Raw genomic sequence first — 22,224 nt, 5'->3', positions numbered from 1 at the left:
ACTTGATTGAAGGGCAAAATCGAATGCCCTTGAATGTCTGCCTAGTGGGAGGTGCTCGATTATTCCCTACAACGACGTGATACTGTTATTCGGCCAATTTGATAGCCTCAACTACCTTGAAACGATCTTTGCTGCCATGGCGTTCAATGACGTATACATACTCAACGTCCCAATATAGAGCTATAGGTATGGCTTCTTCGAGGGGGGTAGAGCCTGGTTTTTCCAGTAGCCCACTTGTGAGCAATGTGTGATCCATCACTGTTTTTGTGGTCAACATCTTGAGCTTATCCACGCGAACCTGGCTCTTCGCTTGCCCCACAGAAAGGTGAGGCGTAAAAGGCCGTCGATCTGCGTTTACTTCGGGGAATTCTTTCTGCAGGGCCGCGTGAAGCTGTTGGACACTCTGGGTGGTAGGACCCAACCAAACAGTTGTGCTATTGGGCCCGTGGTGAAAAACCCCTGGAGGATCCGCCTCGAGTGATATCTGGAATGGTCGTATGTCTTTGATGGCGCTTATAATACGTGCACGTATGTCGGGCTTGAGACTTGACTGCGAGCCGTTGCCATGCCCACTAGGCTCAGAAGGCTCAGATAGAAATGGGTATAACAGATTGATGTGCGCAGGCCATCGCTTGAAATGCTTGTCGTATGTACCTCGAATTCGATCGATTGGCGCAGCAATGCTAGATGGAGGTAGCAAGACCAGCGCAGTCTTGTAAGTGAGATGTGCCGGTAATGATTTCGCCATGCCTGATGGTGAATCAGTGAGGCGTGTTGAAGATACGCTGAGGACGCGTCAATGCTGGTGTTGAGCCACAGTGGCGCGTTAGTGGCTTGGCAACGGGCTGCTCCCAAGACAGATGCATCCTCGACTTCTGATGTCGCATTCACTTTCCAGACTGCAACTCGGGAAAGATCGCGTCGCCATGTGGGAGCGCTGAATCTTTCATTACACTCATTTCCCAGCCGCCTCTCACGACAACCCTCCTCGACACGCGCATTGATTGCAACTTCCTTCGCGCCGCTCGCCGCAGCACCCCCGAAGTTGCGCGACTCTGCAGCCCCGACTCTCGACTTATACCATGGACGGTCAGAAGAAGCCCACCCGGCAGTTTGGTGTCACCAGCGCCATCTCCGAGGCCGCGCCCACCGAACACGACATCAAGCTGAACGACAAGCTTATCGAAACACTCAAAGCTGAGAATGTCTTCGAGACTCCCGAAGGCAACCGCAGGAGGTAAGATGGCCGTTCGGCACACGATTGCGCCAAGCTAATCTTGTCAGGGAGGAGGTGATCGAGCACATCCAGAAAGTCGTCGAAGAGTTCGTCCGTCGCGTCGGCAAACAAAAGGGTGTTCAGCAGTCCGTCCTCGATGCTGCCGGCGGCAAGATCTTCACCTTTGGTAGTTACGCTCTCGGCGTCCACGGTCCCACGTCGGATATCGATACTCTCGTTGTCGCGCCCAAGTTCGTCACCATCGACGAATTCTTCAAAAACTTCCCTCCGACCTTCAAAGAAATGTCAAACACGGAAGACATCACCGAATTCGTGCCCGTCGAAGATGCTTTTGTGCCGATTATCAAGATGGAATATCGCGGTGTGAGCATAGATCTACTGTTCACGTCTCTGCCCAAGAGGTCGTCGATACCCAGGACTATGGAGACGATTGAAAAGAAGGACCTGGAGGGTCTCAGCGAGTCGGCGACACGAAGCGTAAACGGCACACGAGTAACCAACGAGCTGCTGGATGCGGTGCCACAAAAGGTCAGCTTTCGACATGCGCTGAGGGCCATCAAACTCTGGTCGAACCGCCGCGGCATCTATGGAGCAGTCTTCGGATACCCTGGTGGTGTCGCGTGGGCTATCATGGTTGCGCGCATCTGTCAGCTATATCCCATGGCCAACGGCGCTACTATCGTTTCCAAGTTCTTCAGCTTGATGTACAAGTGGACCTGGCCGCGACCCGTTATGCTGAAACACATCGAAGAGGGCGACTTGGGTCTTCGTGTATGGAACCCCCAGGTCTACGGTGGTGACCGAGCTCACCTCATGCCTATAATTACACCCGCATTCCCCTCCATGTGCGCTACCCACACGGTGATGCCATCGACACTGCGCATCATGAAGGAAGAGTTCGGACGAGCGGACAAGATCTTACAACACATCTTCTCAGGTGCTAAGGACTGGGATTCCCTCTTTGAGCGCCATTCCTTCTTTACCAAAGACCACAAATACTACCTCAGTGTTGTGGCCGCGAGTCGCAGCAAGGAAGCTAACTCCACCTTCTCCGGACTCGTGCAATCGAAGATTCGTCACATTGTCAAGGGCATCGATGATGGACAGACGGGCATCGATACAGCGCGCCCTTACATCAAATACTTTGAACGGTACCATCGCTGCAAAGACGATCAGTTTCATGAGGTCACGCAGGGTTCGCTTGACTATATGATACCAGCATCTGAAGTACCTGCTGAAGGGACAGAGCCAGCCAATGGCGACACCCACATTATCTACACGACTACTTTCTACATCGGTCTCACTCTACCTCCAGGTAAGTATTCTTAATCCGCAAAATCTCTTACCTATCTCTGACTGTTTGTGTAGATGCTACAAAGTCGCTCGATATCTCCTATCCAGTCAGTCAGTTCAGGAGTTACATCACCGACTCCGACCTCTACGACGACAAAACCATGTCGGTCAAGGTGGTTCATACCCGCAAGTAAGACACTCGCCTTCACTCATGCCCAGACCTCTGCTGACTTGCTAGCACTGCGCTTCCCGATGACGTTTTCGAGAAGGGAGAGACTCGACCGAAGAAGCCTAGCAAAGACAAGAAGAAGAAGGACGCGAAAAGTGCTAAGCGCCACTTCGCCGATACAGGCCTTGACGTGCGTGACTTCCGCCTCCTCAAATCCTCTCGACGCTCGCCCGCGCCAGAAAGCAATCTTACGTTACCATGCTAACCATTGTGCTAATATAGGACAGCGAGCATTCAGCAGCAAAGCGTCGACAGTCCGAGCTTGCTACCAATGGAGTGCCTACTCCAACGGCAGCATAAGCTCCCTCTCAGCTAAGCTAGCACATGTTCGCTATTTCTCTTCTCTATCATTCACTTGATATTCCATGGGTTTTCTGACATTCTTCTTCATTTCAGTTCTGCCTGCACTACCAAAGGTGCGGCTCGTTAGCAACCTGCATGCCTGATCATGCAGGTCCTCATCGACTAGAGACGCCTCCGGAGTTGCGACTCGACGCCGCATCAGGTGCGTATCAGTACATCCGAGGGCCTCTAACAAACAAAACCAGAAAAAAAGTAGGAAAAGACTGCACCCAAGCGAGTCACAAAAACACTACAAGAAGGTTTGATCACGCACACTTTACTTAATGCATCACCCCCGTTCTCGAATTGACGTTGGCTGGCGTTCAAAATGCATCACATGGCGTTTGTGAATAGCGGGACAGGTGGTATTCGTCCACGCAATGGAGTCACAATCACCAAGGGGAGCGATCAATTTGCTTTACACCACACGAGGAAAGAAGGGTATTCGTGGCCGCGAATCGGGATTCTGTAACTAATACGCAAACTCTGTACACCAGAAATCTAAAACATTTGAAGCCTAGGGGCTTCGACAGATTCAAGAATGATGTCTTCGTGTATTCAGAAATGTGATGTAGTAAACGTTATGCACAACATGATTCGATAAAGACACCACCACACATACTCAAGCCTGAAACAACCCACACCGGGGCGCTCTGTACGCATGTCGCAATTACAAATCATGTAGCAATGTATGTCGCATCGTAATCATATCAGTCGTAACCATGTTTCCCCAACACTGAGTGATGACCACTCATGATGTGGCAGCAACAGTACCGGCAGTACCACCCAGTCCAAGGATGCCGTCCATTTCGCAAGTAACAGTACCGACATTCTGCCAGTAAGGCATGTCACGAATGTAAGGCACTTCGGCTCTCTTAGCACCGGTCAAGGCTGAAGCGGCACTGGCCCAGTTGAAGTACTTGTGGCAACCTACACAGAACTAGTCCGCTCCGTTAGCCAAAGATGATCTGAAACGAGAAAGATGAGAAGTGGACCTCACTCACCATACTATCACATCCCCCATCCTTTTCAATGACCAACTGACAGTTCGGACACCTCTTTCCATCCAACTTTTGCATATACTTGAGTGTGTCTTTTTCCTCTTCGCTTATCTTCTCTTCGACATGCTTGGCCGCATACTCCGCACATGTAACATCTTTATGCCAAGCAACAAGGCACTGGGCGCAAGATCGGAACGCACACTCGTGACAAGTAACTTGCGGGTACCCCGGCGCTGCCGTGTCTGGTAGACCAATTGCATTGCAAGTCGTCGATGGACAAGTGAGTGGTGCTGGACTTGCAGTTTCTTTCCACACCTCCAGCATTTCCATGTTGAATTTCTCCAGTGGAGCGCCGGGCGGCATATAGCGTAACACGAAGTCGTGGGACCAGGGTACTGAGCAGCCGGGTTCTAGACAGCCGGTGCTAATTGTTCGTACGCCTAGTGTATCCATCTTGGCAGAGAGAAAGTGCCCAATGCATGTTTTACAGACGGGGTTGACTTTCCGTTTGCTGGGGTTACGGGCTAGATGGGCGACACAGGCGAATGGGACGTCTGTTGGTCGCCAGCGACCGCGCTTTGGAGGAACCCATCCTACAAATTGGTCTGTGGGTTTCTCCTCGATGCAAATGCGGCATGTGAAGTCGGTTGGCGTTGGTTTGCGTGGCTTGAGACTGGGGTTTGGCTTGCGCTTCTTCGCCCAGGGATCTGCACGCGGGCGACGTTTCTTGGTGACCTTCATTGGGGCGGCTTTTGTAGCTGCTTGTCTGGTATGAGATCGTAGGACTCGGCTGCTCGTTGAGGGTGGTTTGACGGCTTTAGGCATTGTGTGACGTTGTGGTCAGTGACGTAGTGTTGCAATCTCAGTTGATCGTTATGGCTAAAGCGGTCGATCAGAGTAAGGAGTGTGACAGTGGAGGTTTACAGACTGAGGATTGACTGACAAGGCTAGTTATATGAGGCTGAGGCTGCAGCTGACATCAGTATAGCGATGCCGGAAGGCGGCATGGGTGCCTGATTCTTCACTTGAATTGATAGGCAGTGACTCATGGGAGGTCTTCCGTTCGTTTGTAGGAAGTCAGTAGCCTGGAATTTCGAAGTATGAACCCGCACATGTTGCCAGCCTGATGCATGGTTGACTACTCACTCAATAGATAGGTTGTTGGATGAAGGTTAGCAGTTGCAGTATCCACATCAGAGTAATTACAAGGCAAGCTACTCTGCAACAGGGCGGCTTCAAGTTGTTACGACATCTAGTATCATGGAAAGGCATGAGTCGTCAGTCTTCATTGGACCATGTTCGTTTGCCGCAAATGTCTCTGATCCAAGGATGCCTGATAGGCAGTCAACACGCTAGTCACGACCTGCGCAGCTCCCGAGTTTAGACGATCTCTACACGAGAGCGGCCGCAGCAGGCGTAGTGTTCGCAACAAACGTGCTAACTAATTAGAAGGGTGCAAGTATCTTCACGAGGCGGTATGGTATGGTGTTCGCTACAAGTTCGAGACCCACCTCCTCGTAGTGGTTGCGGCGACGCTGCTTAGCGCGACAGGGGTGCGCTGAGCACAGATCCCCCGAGCCCGAACTTTTTTTGCGACGCTTGTAAATGCTGAACTTTCATAAACGTGACGATTCATATTGATATCACGCAATTATGGCGCCAAATATTGACGACGATTTCATCTTCACAATCTCCGACCACGACGATGTTTCCGACGACGGTGGCGCCGACGACGCCGCTGCGGCGACGGCCAAACTAGCTGGAGCTGGGAAGAAGAGGAAATACACCGAAGATCCAGACCTCAACGTGAAGCCCAAAGAGGTCGCGTCCAAGAAAGCAAAGAAGGATAAGAAGAAGGGAAAGAAGGGGAAACAAGCCGACGCCGAACCAGAGCTCGAAGAAGATGACAATGCGATGCCAACACCAGGCGAAGACGTCGAACAGAACGACGACATTGCTAGCGACTTCGAGTTCGCAGTCGGCGACATAGACACTGGCTTTGTGGAGGAGTTCGACGGCTGGGGCAATGACAATGGCACAGTGGCGCAGGAGTCACAGAAGAAGGGCAATGCAGTCGACGTTGATGATATTATTGAGCGGAGACGGAATAAGAAGAGCGCACAAGCAGCCATAGACGCGGAGTCGCCAGACGCCTCAGTCAACGGTGACTTTGAGGGTTTTGGCGACGATGATGAGCTCATGGCCGAGGACGGGTTTGGCATGGGCGCAGCAAGCGACTCCGAAGACGAGGAGGATCAAGACGAAGAAGCTTCAGGTGATGAGGGCAGTGGAGGCAATTCCCAAGAGGACGACTCAGACGACGAGGCAGAGGTACCCCACGTACCGCATCCCATGGATCTCGAGGGTGCCGAGACAGAAGACGAAGTGGAGAGTGAGCAGGAGGATGCAGTCGAGGCTAAGAAGGCAGCTGCTTTCTTCGCGCCAGAAGACAGCGTACCTATCAAGAAGAAGAAGGGCGCGAAAGGCAGCACAGGGTCCTTCCAAGCGATGTCACTCTCGCGACCCATCCTACGAGGTTTGGCATCTGTGGGTTTCACCGAGCCAACGCCTATTCAAAACAAAGCAGTTCCCATTGCGATGCAAGGCAAGGACGTCGTGGGAGGAGCCGAAACTGGTTCCGGTAAAACGGCCGCTTTCCTCATTCCTATCCTCGAACGTCTTCTCTACCGCCCAAAGAAGGTTCCTACAACCCGTGTCGCTATCTTCATGCCTACGCGTGAGTTGGCGGTGCAATGTTTTAACGTTGCTACCAAGCTTGCGTCCTTCACCGACATCACTTTCGCACTAATGGCTGGTGGTTTCTCAACGCGCGACCAAGAAGCTGTGCTGAAAACACGACCAGACGTTGTTATTGCCACACCTGGTCGTTTCATTGATCACATGCACAATACAGCTGCTTTCCAGGTTGAGCATCTCGAGATTCTCGTCCTCGATGAGGCTGATCGTATGCTCGAAGAGGGTTTCGAAAGCCAACTGACTGAGATTCTGAACACCATTCCAAAATCGCGACAGACTATGCTTTTCTCTGCTACGATGACAAGCTCGGTTGACAAGCTGATTCAAATTGGTATGGACAAGCCGGTGCGTCTGATGGTCGATGCCAAGAAGCACACTGTCGCTGGTCTGACCCAAGAATTTGTACGATTGAGGCAAGGCAAAGAAGACAAGAGACTTGCGTATTTGATGTACATCTGCGAAAAGATCTACACCGAGAAAGTCATTGTCTTCTTCAGGCAGAAGAAGGAGGCACATAGGGTGCGAGTTGTCTTTGCTCTCTGTGGGCTCAAAGCCAGCGAGCTCCACGGTAACATGAGCCAAGAGCAGGTAAGAAATTGTAGAACGTCTGAGACATGACACAATACTAACAACAACAACAGCGTATTCAATCCGTAGAAGCCTTCCGTTCAGGCAAGTCGGCCTACCTACTGGCTACCGACGTTGCCTCACGTGGTCTTGATATCAAGAACGTCTCAACAGTCATTAACTACGAAGCACCGCAGAGCCACGAAATCTACCTGCATCGTGTCGGTCGTACCGCTCGTGCTGGACGAAGTGGTCGGGCCTGCACGCTTGCCGCAGAACCCGATCGCAAGGTTGTCAAGCAAGCTGTCAAGGCTTCTCGCGACCAGGGCGCCAAGGTAGTCAGTCGGCAAGTCCCTGTCGAAGAGACTGATAGGTGGATGAAGAAGATTAAGGACCTCGAGGGTGAGATTGAAGAGGTTCTCGCTGAAGAGAAGGAGGAGCGTGCCATGAGTATCACAGAGCGTGACCTCAAACGAGGTGAGAACTTGATACAGCACGAAGATGAGATCAAGGCCCGACCAAGACGCACATGGTTCGAGTCTGAAAAGGACAAGATGGCAGAGAGGGAAAGGGGTGCTGCCGCGCTCAACGGGCAGGCCGGAGGGTCGGTCAAGGGCAAGGAGAAGAAGAAGAAGCTCAGCGGCAAGGACCGAAAGAAGCTTGAGATGAAGGATGTCCGAACAGAAGGCAAGCTGTTCAAGAAGGGCAAGGCTGATCGAGGCCTGAGTACCGGCAAAGCAAAGGAGAAGCAAGCTCACGCGAAGAGCAAGTCTAAGAAGATTGCGGCGAAGACTGGTTCGTTCAAGGGCTTCAAAGACTAGATATTTTCGTTGTTAGTTTCGTGGCTGAAAGTATATCCTAATGATACCACTTTGCACCAATATGCAATAATCATTTGTAACAACCGAGGCTATTGCTGTACTGCCTAATGCCATCATCCAGCGATACTCGTTCTAAGAGACGTTTGTTCACCGAGGGAGGCAAGTAGTTTGATCCGCTCGACGATGGGTCTGATGTCTGATTGATCTCATCTGCCAAGCAAGCCCCTTTTTGGTCTAGGCGGATAACCGGGAGCTGGCGGACGAACATGGCAGATTTATGGGCTACCTCAATTTCCAGGCACCACTTACTTTACTGCCACCTGTTTTTGACACGTACACTCCTTTCAACAAAACTCACATCACCTGCTTCTACCGTTCGGCCTTACTCTTTTGCAATCACACTTCCTACTTCTGCATTTGCGACAGGGTTCGTTATCAGCTCGGCTTATCGGCGGCTTATTCGACAACTTTCTAGTCTGGACCCGCTCAGCTTCAACAGCTATTGCAAGCTCAACTGTGTTTGTTAGCTTTTAGCACGCTCGCCTTCAACTACGCTGTAGTTTTATACTCAGCCTGCGAATACGTATCGTTCCACGTCATCCTCGGACGATTTCCTGCAGCCTAGTACTCCGAGCATAAGCAAGGCGCGCATACGAGCCTCGACTCCTTCGAATAAGCGCAGCGGGGCACACCTGTGTACAAAGACACGTCGTGATAGCGGACTTCGGCATCGCAGGCACTTGAGAAGACGGTGGGACAATCACAACCTTTGCAACCATGGCATCAGTACAAACGCGAGTCAACGGCAATGGCACAGCAGTGCGGCCTGCACAGGCAGAGAAGGAGGGCGCAAAAGAGAACATCTTCCTCTTCATCCCAAATCTGATTGGTATGCGCGTCCTTTTCACGTTACGGCGACCTGACTAACAGACTTTCAGGATACTCGCGCGTCTTCCTCGCCTTGATTTCACTCTACTACATGCCCCTCCACCCGCGTACATGCACCCTCCTCTACAGCATATCCTGCCTGCTCGACGCGCTCGATGGATACGCGGCCCGAGCATATGAGCAGAGCACCAAGTTTGGTGCCGTGCTAGACATGGTGACGGACAGGTGTACAACAACCTGCTTGCTCGTCTTCTTGGCGCAGGCTTTCCCTCGCTTCAGCATCGTCTTCCAGGGCCTTATTTCGCTGGATCTGGCCAGCCACTACATGCACATGTACGCGACCCTGAGCATGGGTGGCAGCGACCAGAGCCACAAGAACGTGGATGAGAGCAAGGGTTGGTTGATGAAGCAATATTACTCCAACAACGTACGTCCTACCCGACTGGTGTCTCGTGTGTAGCACAGGTCACAAAGCATATACTAACAAGTTTGACAGAAAGTTCTCTTCACCCTCTGCTTCATGAACGAAATGTTCTTCATCGCCCTCTACCTCCTCTCCTTCAGCTCCCCGCTCCTCTCGCCCACCCTGTTCTCCGACCTCAACAACCCACCCTCCATCCAGCCCGGTTCGCCTGCCGCTCCTAAACCCTCCATGTTCTTTGCCAGTCCTTTCTCCGCCGCAGCCATGGAGATGGCTCGTGCCAACAAGATGGACTCGACGGTCCCGTGGATCTGCATGCTTACCTCGGCTCCCTTCATGGCTATCAAGCAATGGATCAATGTGGTACAGATGGTCAAGGCGAGTCAGTGGCTTGCTGAGGGTGACAGGAAGGCGCGGAGGAAGGCGGGTTTGCCTAGGAGGGGTTCGAAGAAGAGCCAATAGATGACTTGTGACATATGACAAGGCATGAGACTGGCGAGTTACTCATATGGAGCCGGCAAAGGGGCTCACTGGTTGAGGAGACGCGCCGCGCGCCGAGTGGTATTTTGGCGGCTGCACCTGCAGACTTTCTGCGTGCACATTCGGCGCATTTCATTTTCACTTTTTCGTCCATCTACTCATATTGTAGTGATCTGCGACTTCACTTGTCTGTTTTACTCCTTCTTCATTCGCTTTCAGCTCAAACATTTCTTGTACGATTGCATCTTTGCCTCTCAACCGAAGGGCCATACGGCGCAAGATGAACATGTACTCTATAGAGTTACATAATAATACGTTTGTTTTCACTGCATGAAAACCGTCCGAAGCTGAAATTGCGATTTTCATTGCGCTATGAATAGTCTGTGGTCCTCTAGTTCTTACTATACCGTCTGTTTCCGTCAATACAACAACAATACGCAACTCATGCAATCATGTCAAATCCGCTCCAGCCTGTTCTTCCATTTAATAATCTCTTTCTGACGGGAGGAACACCGATGCTCACGTCATCTAATTTGATTTACTATTCTCTGACCTGACCCTCCTCAGGCTCCTCTGATTTGAGAACCCTTTCTTTTTGCATATCCATAGTGATGCTAGCTGCGTGGACTGGACGAGTTTGAAGAATCCTATTTCCCCGAAACACGTCCCGCCCGTACTAAATCTTGGAATGCTGATTCCAGGGCTCGCTTCACTTCGCGGTAGCTGACTATCAGCACATTTTGCTCGTCGCGGCTAACGAGCGGTATCTTCTCATCGGTTCCGGCGTCTAGCTTGTTCAAGCAATCCAAAACATGCGCAAGGTCTGTGACGGGGTGTCCGTTGGCGTCTACCTGGTGGAAGACGTAGTCGCGGAACAACTTGAGGTAGTAGCGCTCTCCCGTTTCTGCCCATACTGAAGATGGGTTTGGGCCGTTGTTGCCCGGCATACTCTGTGAGGCGTCTAGCTCTGGTCGCTCATTAATCATGTTGAGCTTGACAAGCAGACGGACCAGTCTCGAAGATTCCAGCTCTTTCCCAAGATTGACTGTAAGTGTGTCCTGAGCGTGTAGCTCACTGTCAAAGACCGATGCGAATTGATCGGCAATGCCACCCAGGAAGGTGTCAATGTCTTTCTGCATTGGTGCTGGCGTAGTTGGAGAAGATGGTGTTCCTGGTGCCGGTTGGGGGTTGAGCAACCATTGCACGCACTCTTTAAGGCGGGCTGTATAACTTCTAGTGATATAGTCCATGGACTTTTGCATCTGCAAATGAGCTGTAGCGTTATTGTTGGCAATGCAAAGTATCAGCCGTCCCAGCTGCACCAGATCGTCTGCTTGAAGTTCGGGCACAGGGCGAGCATTGTCGAATTGAACAATGTCCATGATACTGCATGCATTCAGTCGTATCCGGTTTTTCGAAGTCAGTAGTATCTTGGATGGTGTGATGAGGCGCGCTGCCAGACCCGAACCGTGTATGGCTTTGAGGGCTGACGCGATCTGAACGATATAGCCCCATAGGACTTGCTCTGGTACATGTGATGATGCTGGCTGCCTGCCGTGGAATCGCTGCACTGGTTTGAAATGCTCATCAGCCAGTGACTTTGAGTTTGGATGATAATCTGTGACCAGAATCAAAGAGCTGTCACCGAAAGCTCGAGTGGTGAAGGCTTCGTGGATTGTAACCACGCTGCCGTTCAAGACGCGTTTCCATGGCTGAGCGGAGCGAATCGCAGTCTCACTTGTAAGGCGAAAATTTTCGAGACGGCGTAACGCGTAGGTCTTGCCATCTTTGCTGGAAACAGCTTTGTAGATCCAGCTAGCGTACCCGAAAGGTGCAGTGTTTTTCTGTGGTGACATGTCCAGGCAGAATAAAGAGTGAAACTGCTCAATGACGGGTAAAGTACTGTTGGGTGCGACCTGGCGTGCAATATCCGCCTTCTTCTGCAGCTCTTCCCGTAGTGCGTCAGGGATGAAAAAGTCATGAGCAGTACGCTGGTATGCGAGTAGCCCTGTTGGCTGTGGTCCTACCGGCCAGTACAGATGGTAGGCAGGGGTCTGGAAGGCATTGGCATTTTGAAAATACGTCGTCGATGCATCTTGTGCATATGGATTAATGGTAGCAGCCTGGTGAGTTGCACCAGTGAGGGTAGAGATGCTGGACGGAGTACTGAATGGATCGTAGCCAAGGTTGGATTCGACCTAGGGCGTTGTAAGTCGAGAACAAGGTGGGAGAAGGCGCTCTAATATCACGAAAAGATGACGAATATGTTCAAGTAAAGTCACGCACCATCTGCTGGCCCTCAAAAGACTGCGGGACGAACTCTTGAAAGTCTTGCGAATGCCAATCGATTGCGGGCTCTTTCGCGTGCATATGCGGGGTGGTGACGGCTGAGGTAATCAGCATGTGTAGAGAGACGGTACTGGTGATTGTTTAAGAACTCACTGGAGCGTTGCGATTTAGGGGTAAAGACGGCAGCGTTGGCAGCCTTGGGCGAGATGGTGGCGCTGCGAGAGGATGGAGTTACGGACCCATTGGTACTTGCCTGCAGCGGGGTAAAGGAAGGAGAGTCGACATTGAACCTCTTTTTTGCGTTTTCATTCTGGCCCAACTTGAGGTTGTCGTGGATGTAGGGACAGGCTAGACTCGGGTCACCAAAGCATTCGGCCGATGCAGCCACCAAGACTTACTGTTTTCATAGCGGCAGTGTCCGTAGATGGTGACATTGCGACATAGGGTGTTCTTCGCTTCTGAGAGGGCCAGTCAGACTTGCCATGTAGTGTATATATATAGGTGTAACTGCGTCATACCGCGTCCCTTAGGGCGAGGAGAGACTACTCCCCGTCGCGAATCACCCGAAGGACCTCCAAAGGTTGTTGCCATGAATCGCGTTTGGCTCGGCAAAGCGCTGGTGGTAGCAAGAGAGGGTTGCTGGCGTGTCTTGGACGCAGTCTGGGGGGAGCGAGCGGCGCTCTGGGCGGACTCTACGGGCGTCGAGGTGGGCGGTTTGCGGTCGGAGCCGGTATCATCTGAAGAGGCGGGCGGCCTACTCCATCTGCCCACGGACTTGGTCGAGTGTTTCCGCCTGTTGTTGCGCGCCGGCTTCTGGGGCGTGGTAGGGCCGTTGCGCCCTGGGGGGTTGGGGAGGGAATCCCGTGACGACGACGACGTCAACTCGGAGATAGATTCAGTTGCTGAGGACCCAGAGCTGGCAATGGCAGTCGCATGTGCATGTGCCTTGGCTGCGGAATAGACGGCGGGTCGGTTGTTGGTGGGCGAAGCGTGCGGCGCGCCTTTGTTCGGCGGCGATGCAGGCTGAATGATGGGCAACCTGTTGCCGGTGTGGTGCGAAGTCCCTGCGAGCACATTAGAGAGCGAGCCCATCAACGGCGACAGGTCGTAGAGGGCCGACGCAGACGGCTCCTGGACATGTCCAGGGCCGCCGGGAGACATGGCGTGCGGGATGTTTCGCGATAGCGGACGGGTGGCATGGAGCGGGCGGGACAATTGGAGGAGTACCTTTCGGAATTGCGGGCTATGAGCCACCCCCAGCGAGTCCAGCGTCCTGTAGGAGCAGCAGCCGCGTCTCCATGAGCAGGCACAGTCCAAGAGTCGAGGCAGACTAGACGAGCAGGCGCGCTGGATGAGTGAGGTGTGATAGCTGAGACGTAGCCATCCTATCAGCATTCACCCGCCTTCCCTGCAGCTGCTGTTTGCCGTGTTTGCAGTCGGGAGCCGCTTAGTCACGCTGCTTCCCATCGGCATCTCGGCATCACCCACGACAACTCCATCTTCCCCCAATTGAAGAATGGCGAGTTGGAGACAGCCAAGACGACAGCTGAGGCAACTGCTATGCTGAGTATTCTGCAAGTTGACCCAAAATAGTGAGCAATGTTCGTGACAACCATGGCAACAACGACCGACTTGGTTCTGCCATTGCGACTTCCTCAATGGTTGTTGCAACAACGAGACTTAGGAAATGGCAATCTTTGGTGAGCTCAGGCCGTCTGCCCAAGGCTTCGATTTTCAATTCACTCTCACCTTCACCCCGCCGACCAATGAGTCTTTTCTCAGCGTTACAAATTCTCCCTGTCAGCTTTTTCAATATCCGCCCACCTCCCCTAAACTCCATCTGGGATGGAGTATAAGACCCCCGTTCCACCACAAGCCAGCTATGGGGAACCCGCGAGTAATCAGCAGGCTCAATTTGCGATCGAGCCTTGCGCTGCTATACTCCGCCATGATGGTAATTTTCGGTCAGGCATGTTTCATCTGTAAGTTCCACTGTGCCAAGTGGATGTGAAACATACACTGATTTTGTACGCCCTTGTTCAGACTCAAATGCGGCCATATCGTCGCTATTGATGGAGGAGATACACGCTGCGGCATCAATTGTCAAGAGACCGCCAACAGCACCCAAAGCTCTACCTTGTATGCGTGTGACAGAACCTACATAGTCAAGTCGATCGCTCATCCATCCTCTCAGTCTGACGACCCGGGACCTCCTGTCTTTGCCCGAGGTGCAGCGCCCTGACTTCCTTTACTGCGAGGTTTGTCAAGGCATACCTTGGGACAACTACAGAAGAATGCAACCACCTTCCGACGACCTCCCACGTAGTACCATACCCACGCCCCGGCGCTGTATCGGTCTTACACGTGGGGAGATAGTAGCGGCTATTCGAGTTCCGCACGTTGGCGTTGAGGCCTTGTTGGCTAGCCCATTCCCTAGTTCCAACTGCTACGCACACAATCTGTGTTGCGGCCACACGGTCTGGTGCGCAGATTCACGAAACTGTGCTCGCAATTGCAACGACGACTGGCCTTGTAACGAAGATGGCGTTCGACGCCTCTTGATGAAGCAAGCTGACATCATTTTTTGTGAGGAATGCGTCTTCAGAGCAGAACGGGTCCATGCGAAGTGGGAGGAGACGGCGGCGGCGGCGACGATAGGAGCGTCTTTGGGTCTCACGTTCGGCCATCAACCGCATGGTTGAGATGACTTGTAGCCTGAAGTTCTTACGATAGAGTACATTTTCATCACATTGCCCAGCGGCTCCCGAGCTTCCATGTCATGGATTTCTCCAGATTACGAGAGTTGGCCTGCGAGGTCTCAAAAAAACATAACTTCTCATTGTCCCATTACCTCTCTACCACAGGTGCGCATGACAAATCTCCTCGGATGATGTATCTGGCAAGGTTAAGCCCTTGCTCTCATTCCAAAAGGCCCAATCTCTTTCATTGTCGGGTTGCTGTTCGCCACATCGGCAGGCCTATACTGCTCTTTTTTCTCTTACCAGCTATTTGCGCATCCTGTTGGTCCCCTGCCGCAACCTCACCGTGTTATCTATTGTAGCCTAGTATAGCTAGACTCATCCAGCGATCACCATTCACATTCACTACAGCTCAGCGTAACGATGGACGAAGATCATTCTAAGAGTTTCATTCACGACAGAAGACCTTTAACTGTAACGCAACTACCACTATATAAATCACAACCTAGTCTTGACTACAGCGACTCAGCTGTATTCTTGCAGACTTACCCTACTTACACTACAGTCAACAACCTGATGGGAAAACAAAAGACTGTCGTATCGGAGAAGAGGACAGGATGTCCTCGCGGCAGCACCAAAGGTGGTGGCGGTAGACGTGGTAGACCCAAAGGCAGGCCTTCGCAGTCAGCAACACCAACATCTGGGACGTCACAGAATGGAGCATCTCAGAAGTTGACGTTCAAAGTCAACATGGGACTAGATCCTCCAAATCCGCATTCGCGTGCAACCCTGCCGCACGATGGCCACAGAGACCAAGATGATGGATTTCCTCAGCAACTAGCACAGCCGGCGCCGGTCACGACTCGTACTGGACGGGCGATTCAAAAGCCGCAGCAGTACGATACTATACAGGGCAGCGACATTGATTTGTTCATTGATCAGAGTTCAGAGGACCATGGAGATGACGACAGAATGTTTCTGACAAGTGACCCACGTAAGTACCAAACGTCACAGATTAAAGGAGCTTAGATTCGCTGACACCTGACTAGCGTACGTCTCACACAAAGCACAAGAGCACCTCCAGCAGTATCCAAAACCAAGAGGTTGCCCGCCCAAAAATAACACTTCGTTTGGCGCTTCTGTGGTTAAAGGAGATGAAGAGAGCGCAGAGTCTCCGTTCCTCCAAAACCTACCAGTACCATCTCTCGCCGCAGATCCTGCCCAATTCGTAGCCGATGCGGACGTATACGCCATTCTAGACGCCCTTCATAGCACCACAAGAACCTTTATCGACCTTCCCAGCTTCAGCAACGCCTCCCACCCTGGTCACGCCCAACCTTACAGCGCCAAAGCCCTCACACAACTCTACGTCCTCTGCTACCGGAAACAGCGATGGGATCTCTGCGATATGATATCCGATACCTGGATACGCGCTTTTCATGACATGCGTAAAAAAGACCAGCAGAAGCCTCAAACCCAGACATGGCGCCCCAATCCCGCTCTCGACCGACGTAAGCGTAAAGCACAAGAGGCCTTGGCAAAGGGTCACTATATTCCCTCGGAATTCGATGCAGACCCAAAGGAATATGGTCTTGTTGTCACAGATCCGGAGCTCGAGGAAGACGTCACATGGATCAACACCGATCTTCTAAATCTCCTTTACAAGTTCACGTCTCCAGGGTGCGGCGCAAGGTTTCTCTGGGCCGATGCTTTGGCTTTGTTTGGTGACAAAGCTGAGGAAGTTATTGGAGAAATGACGAGGGAGGGATTCGAATTACATCCAGACCTGCTATTCAACATTATGCAGACTAGTCTGCGTATGTGTCGGAGGAACCTTACACTGAAGATTGAAGAGAGTACGGAAGGTGCGTGGTGTAAGCGATATCACGAGCATGGTAAGAATGGACAGCGTTGCTACCGGGAGTTGGCGTCGAAGGACAGGGAAGCCGAGGGAGGTTTGCGAGACACGGGTTTGAATGTTAGGGAGATGCGAGACTCTATAGATCAGGATTTGCTGGATCGGTTTGGGGAAGGATTGGAAGATGAGCAGGGTACTGGTGAGGCGATTCGAGGGGAAAAGAGAGGTCCTGAGGACAATGGCAACTTTGGTCTGAACAAGCAGACTACTTGGGATGGGGAAGAAGAGGATGCCGAGGGGGTCTCTGACGACGAGTGAGCTCTCTAGGACAGTGGTCTGACAGCAGTATCGAATGGTTCATTTTCTGTGTCAATTCCCGGGTCGGCCTAGTCCGATCATATAGCCATCCTTCCGAAATGAGGTCATCGCTTGCCTATTCTAGCATGCAATGGATATTTTGTGAGGTAACACATGCCGTTGTGTTAACGATGTGAAAGTTGCGAACCCATCAAAAGCGTAGAGACGACACTGAACAGTATCAGTCTTCGAGCTTGTTGATTTGACCTTTCAATGTACATTGGCTTTACTACTACGACCCAATGAGTCAGATATGGCCTGGTGAGGTCCTCGCTTGATGATGGTGCATATCTCCTTATCTATCAACAAGTCATCGTGCCTTCCCCAGCGTAACTTCGGCTACACATTCTCCGAAGCAGGTAAGGTCTTTGTGTATTCTCAGTCACTCGCACGATAAGGATTTTGCAGCGAGTTTGCTTTTACTATAGTGCGATGAGTGATTCGTCTTGCCCCTCGGTCGCGAGAAATCGCTTACACTTTCCTTATCCTAGGCTGTTCACATACAATGCGGCATCTCATTCGCTGCCATCACACCGACACTCCTATGGTTCCACAGGTCCTCCATCTTCTAGCCTTCAATTGGGAGGCTAAGGTCCGAGTAACCGTGCAAGACCCTCAGGCGTCCAGTCTGAGTGATTCACCCACCTCGTACCCCGGAATCTATTACTCCGCACGGTTTGACTCAGTTGCCGTGTGCCCAAGACGTATAAATGGGGCCATCCCCAACATTGGCGTCTTGGTCAATATCCACTATGAGCTTGTCAGTGCGTGCTTTTCGCTCCAGATACGATTTGATGCCGCTAATCGACTGTGAAGCGTTTGTCAGCGTCAGTACCCACCCCATGCCGCGATACTACCGCTGCAGGCACACCCACACGCAAGATATCCGAACGTGTTGTACGAAGCAGCATTTGTTGAGTACGACCTAGCCAGCAATAGAAACTGGAAGATAACATCGCATCCATATGCGCCTTGTTCACGTCGACTCCCGACACCCGGTTAATTATGGACTCTCAACAGCATCCATTTTTATACAGCACGGGTGAGCTGAAGGATTAGACCCACGGCCATCGCCGACCAGCCGATAAACCTTGTCCACTGTGGACCAAGAAGTAGACCGCATGACCCTCGGGGTTATCACAACGGTTATGCTAAGAAGATATGGTCCACCCGAAGTCTACGAGCGTCGCATGGTATCGAAAGATTTACTTTGCTGACGTCTTAGTCAAGCACTTTACAGGTTTTTGGCGTAACAGCTTACACTGTTTACAAGCACTTGGTTAAGGCATGGCGAGCTTAGTCTTGACGAACCATCCCACGCGCACTCTGTGTGTGGAGACAATCAGTCAAAGCGCCTACGTTCGCCCCGATAACACTCGGAGCCCCGACCGAGGCAGATGGACGTACCATGTCTTTGGCCCTGCGTATTCCTTTGCATCGCATGACAAGATGCACTACGAGTGCATAGCTCTGCGGAGAAAGATGCCCCGCTGGTCTGGGCTCTTGTCACGACAGTCCAGCCAGAGCGCTTGGAGATGTCAGGCTCGCTATTGTGGGTTTGACGAGTCAGCGTCTGCCGCTGCATGGAAGAACTCTCTGTCGGACTCTGGGGTTACGCAGCCAAGAGTCACATCATCCTGCTACACGATCATTAGAGGCACCGGCAACCAGGACTCGTATTGGCACCAGAGCGACCGAAGAAGCAGCGGACTCTACACTTGCGCATCATTAGCTTTACCAGAACTTCTGCATGCATTGTATCTACGTCTAAGAATGGGTTCGTTATTTCAAGAGCCTTTGCAGGACGGCATGCCGTTTGAGGAAGTTGGGAAACAGGCGCTAACAGAAGAGGCTGAAGGAGCTGGAGCCGCATCGGCTGTCGACACACCGCCGCGAGACGAGGTGTCGTCCATAAGAGATTAGTCGCAGAAGCCGAAATCCTGCTCCGACGTCTTTTTCTCCTCGGGGTTAATTCTACCGGCGAGGGTCTTCGTTGCGAGGCATCATCAGGATAGCGTAGCAATTTATCCTGGTTGCGAGATTTTCCCGCGGTGCGTCCAGCCAATTGCGTGGCATGTTTTACCGGCTTTTCTCCGGCCGCTACCATGAGCTTGACAAGCTTCTCTTCCTCGACCGACAGCTACTGTAGAAAATCCGGGACACGAGAGCGTTTGGGGGATAATGCGGGGTTCCCATCGTGTAGTGGCCAGGTTGTTGACTGGTGCTTAGCTCGGCCACAAGCTCCACAAGACGCACGAACAAGGAAGCTTTCTCCACTCAAGCCTGCCAACCTTCCGCCCATTTGCTGGGCGGGGTGTAACCTTTGTGCAGATGGCGCTCTTGTGCTAGGCGTGAGAGGTGACCGTGTCGCCGCTTGATCGGTATTTGATCAGACGATCAGCGGTCCGCTTTCTGCGCAAGGCCTAGGTCCAACGCCTGCAGTGCCGATGAGACGGGACGACCTATTGAACGTTGAGGAAACCACAGTTGGGATTGGGAAGGTCATCCGGCGCCTCTCTATTCGGAAGACCGACGCCGACCACTACTGGCGATGAACGAACGTGGAGTAGACGCCTCCGGGGTAGGCTCTGGGGTGTGTCATGGATGGGCATGCTTTGACAGTCCGCACCTAGGGTCTCCGCATATCACACCCCACCATCGCTTGCAAGATTCAGTATAAGAGGCGTGCATACCTTCGTAGAAATTCGAGCTTTACTGCCTTTCCTCCCTGTTTGACAGACGTAGGCGAAGCAGCTCAATCCCATCCTCAACTCGACCCATCACTGCAAATCTTGCCCATCATGGTCGTCTTAAACCCCTGGAAGGAGAATCTGAAGGATACTCCCAAGGAGAGCCTTAACTGGCGTCTCTGGTATGGTGTCTTTGGTAAGTAATTACATCACCCAACGCGCTCAACAACCTAACATCTATAGTCTTCGGACTCATGGGCGCTGCTCGTGGTATCGATGAAGGTCTCATTGGTACTACATCCGAACTCGACCCTTTCAGGCGCAAGTTTGGACTTGACGACGACAGCAAGAGCGAGCACGATATTGCCGAGCTTCTATCAAACATCACATCCATGGTGCAGATGGGCTCCATCTTGGGTTCGCTGATTGCTTTCTTCATCACCGACAAAATCGGCCGCCTTTGGGCCACTCGACAACTGTGTCTTATCTGGGTCATTGGTATCGTCATCTTCCTCACCAGTTCTCTCACCGGTTCCGTCGGACAGATCTACGCCGGTCGATTTATCGCTGGTATTGGTATCGGACAGACCACCGTCGTTGCACCCACATACCTAGCTGAGACAGCACCAAGAGCCATTCGAGGTCTCTGTGTTTGCGCTTTCGCTGGTTCAGTCTACATCGGCATCATGCTTGCCTACTTCGCATCTTGGGGTTCTTCCATTCACATCTCGTCTGCCACTGACGCCCAATGGCTCGTTCCAAACAGCATGCACCTCATGTTCGCTGGTATCATCTTCACACTCTCCTGGTTCGCTAAGGAGAGCTCTCGTTGGTTGATCAAGGTCGGCCGCCACGAGGAGGCTCTTGACAACCTTGCGGTCCTCCGCAACCTTCCCGCTGACCACCCTTACGTTACCTCGGAGATCATGGACATCAACGACCAGCTCAACCGTGAGCGCGAAGCTACCATGGGCACTACATGGCTCGGACCAGTCCGTGAACTTTTCTCTAGCAAGGCCAACCTTTACCGCATCCAGCTTTCGGTCATGTCACAGCTGCTATCACAGTGGTCTGGCGCGAACAGTATGTTCTCCCACTACCGTAAACATTCGACACACACACTGACTCTAAGCGAACAGGCATCACCATTTACGCTCCCCAGTACTTCGCTATGATGGGCACGACAGGTCAGAACGAGAAGCTCTTCGCGACAGCTATCTTCGGTGTCGTCAAGTTCGTCAGCTCAATGCTTTGCGCATTCTTCCTCATCGACTTCCTCGGCCGCAAACGTTCTCTCGCTACCGGTATCACACTACAACTCGTATCCATGCTCTACATGGCCATCTTCCTACTCATCGACACTGGTGTTTCTGACGGTGAGCCTCAAAGCTCCAGTCAGAAACACGCGGCCATGGGCGCAATCGTCATGGTCTACTTCTCTGGTTTCGGTTGGGCCCTAGGATGGAACTCGATCCAGTACCTCATCAACTCCGAGATCTACCCACTCCGTCTGCGTGCGCTTGGTGGTTCCATCGCTATGACATTCCACTTCGTCAACCAGTACGGTAACTCAAAGGCTGTACCTCTCATGTTCATCTCCATGACCCACGGTGGTACTATGCTGTTTTTCTCTTGCGTCACTGCCATTGGTCTTTTCTGGGTTTACTTCTTCCTTCCCGAGACTTCTGGAAAATCGCTCGAGTCGCTCGACGAGATGTTCAACCTGCCTTGGCACCTTATCGGTCGCAAGGGTGCAGAACTCACAAGGGGATCTGGTGGTATGGCTGATATCTTGGACAGCGCAGGCGAGAAGGCTGTCACATACGAGATGGAGAATGCTGGTGGTGCTGAGACACAGAACCACCGGGTTGAGCAGAAAGTCTAAACCTTGCACATGTTTGTGAGATGGGACAGTCTATAGCATTGCACACAAACTGTGTTGCTAGATGAATATCAATGAAGTTATGAACGCAAACCACACATCCATCTTCCTAGTGCCATCACACTGACATATGTCCATTATACACGTACCACTGGTTTTACTTGGAATTTTGGAATAGGATTTTGAACATCAACATTGAATCTATGGCTAATTTCCTTGTATTCTATGGCTTCATCGTCACAGGTAGCACCACCCTCGCAAGATACCTAGACAAATACTCACAGTAGGGAGGGATAGGCCAACTCAAACCTGACTCCAGGCGAGCCAAAGCCCATAAACTCAACCTATGCGGAAGACTTGCTTCGATACCGAGTGGTAATGGCAGTACTATGCTAATGAGCAATAGCGGAAAG

At 52.0% G+C, this 22,224-nt stretch overlaps 8 protein-coding genes across 8 annotated transcripts; 5 read left to right on the top strand and 3 right to left on the bottom strand.

Annotated features, from left to right (window-relative positions):
- Window positions 1-85: 85 nt before the first annotated feature.
- Window positions 86-748, bottom strand: AA0111_g1508 (hypothetical protein; the record flags this gene model as incomplete). The annotated part of the gene is made up of 1 exon (XM_028647175.1): window positions 86-748. The coding sequence occupies one exon, from the start codon at window positions 746-748 to the stop codon at window positions 86-88; it is 663 nt and encodes a 220-aa protein (XP_028510825.1).
- A 334-nt stretch (window positions 749-1,082) lies between these two features.
- On the top strand, window positions 1,083-3,059 carry AA0111_g1507 (Poly(A) polymerase; the record flags this gene model as incomplete). Its single annotated transcript, XM_028647174.1, has 5 exons — window positions 1,083-1,237; window positions 1,285-2,552; window positions 2,606-2,720; window positions 2,769-2,889; window positions 2,982-3,059. The coding sequence occupies 5 exons, from the start codon at window positions 1,083-1,085 to the stop codon at window positions 3,057-3,059; spliced, it is 1,737 nt and encodes a 578-aa protein (XP_028510820.1).
- Window positions 3,060-3,852: 793 nt separating this feature from the next.
- Window positions 3,853-4,927, bottom strand: AA0111_g1506 (hypothetical protein; the record flags this gene model as incomplete). The annotated part of the gene is made up of 2 exons (XM_028647173.1): window positions 3,853-4,041; window positions 4,106-4,927. 2 exons carry the CDS (start codon window positions 4,925-4,927, stop codon window positions 3,853-3,855), a joined length of 1,011 nt encoding a protein of 336 aa, XP_028510819.1.
- Window positions 4,928-5,755: 828 nt separating this feature from the next.
- Window positions 5,756-8,247, top strand: AA0111_g1505 (ATP-dependent RNA helicase; the record flags this gene model as incomplete). The annotated part of the gene is made up of 2 exons (XM_028647172.1): window positions 5,756-7,447; window positions 7,501-8,247. 2 exons carry the CDS (start codon window positions 5,756-5,758, stop codon window positions 8,245-8,247), a joined length of 2,439 nt encoding a protein of 812 aa, XP_028510818.1.
- Window positions 8,248-9,024: 777 nt separating this feature from the next.
- AA0111_g1504 (hypothetical protein) lies at window positions 9,025-10,018 on the top strand (the record flags this gene model as incomplete). The annotated part of the gene is made up of 3 exons (XM_028647171.1): window positions 9,025-9,136; window positions 9,186-9,562; window positions 9,632-10,018. 3 exons carry the CDS (start codon window positions 9,025-9,027, stop codon window positions 10,016-10,018), a joined length of 876 nt encoding a protein of 291 aa, XP_028510817.1.
- A 665-nt stretch (window positions 10,019-10,683) lies between these two features.
- Window positions 10,684-13,486, bottom strand: AA0111_g1503 (PAB-dependent poly(A)-specific ribonuclease subunit; the record flags this gene model as incomplete). Its single annotated transcript, XM_028647170.1, has 5 exons — window positions 10,684-12,234; window positions 12,323-12,423; window positions 12,479-12,673; window positions 12,724-12,783; window positions 12,844-13,486. 5 exons carry the CDS (start codon window positions 13,484-13,486, stop codon window positions 10,684-10,686), a joined length of 2,550 nt encoding a protein of 849 aa, XP_028510824.1.
- Window positions 13,487-15,447: 1,961 nt separating this feature from the next.
- Window positions 15,448-17,200, top strand: AA0111_g1502 (hypothetical protein; the record flags this gene model as incomplete). Its single annotated transcript, XM_028647169.1, has 2 exons — window positions 15,448-16,018; window positions 16,074-17,200. 2 exons carry the CDS (start codon window positions 15,448-15,450, stop codon window positions 17,198-17,200), a joined length of 1,698 nt encoding a protein of 565 aa, XP_028510823.1.
- A 2,840-nt stretch (window positions 17,201-20,040) lies between these two features.
- AA0111_g1501 (hypothetical protein) lies at window positions 20,041-21,814 on the top strand (the record flags this gene model as incomplete). The annotated part of the gene is made up of 3 exons (XM_028647168.1): window positions 20,041-20,125; window positions 20,173-21,012; window positions 21,069-21,814. The coding sequence occupies 3 exons, from the start codon at window positions 20,041-20,043 to the stop codon at window positions 21,812-21,814; spliced, it is 1,671 nt and encodes a 556-aa protein (XP_028510822.1).
- Window positions 21,815-22,224: the final 410 nt, after the last annotated feature.

This window comes from Alternaria arborescens (genome assembly GCF_004154835.1).
Source record: "Alternaria arborescens strain FERA 675 chromosome Unknown contig_3, whole genome shotgun sequence".
Classification (NCBI taxonomy): Eukaryota; Fungi; Ascomycota; class Dothideomycetes; order Pleosporales; family Pleosporaceae; genus Alternaria; species Alternaria arborescens.
Note: the sequence above shows the minus strand (reverse complement) of the source record. Positions and strands in the feature narration are given on the sequence as shown.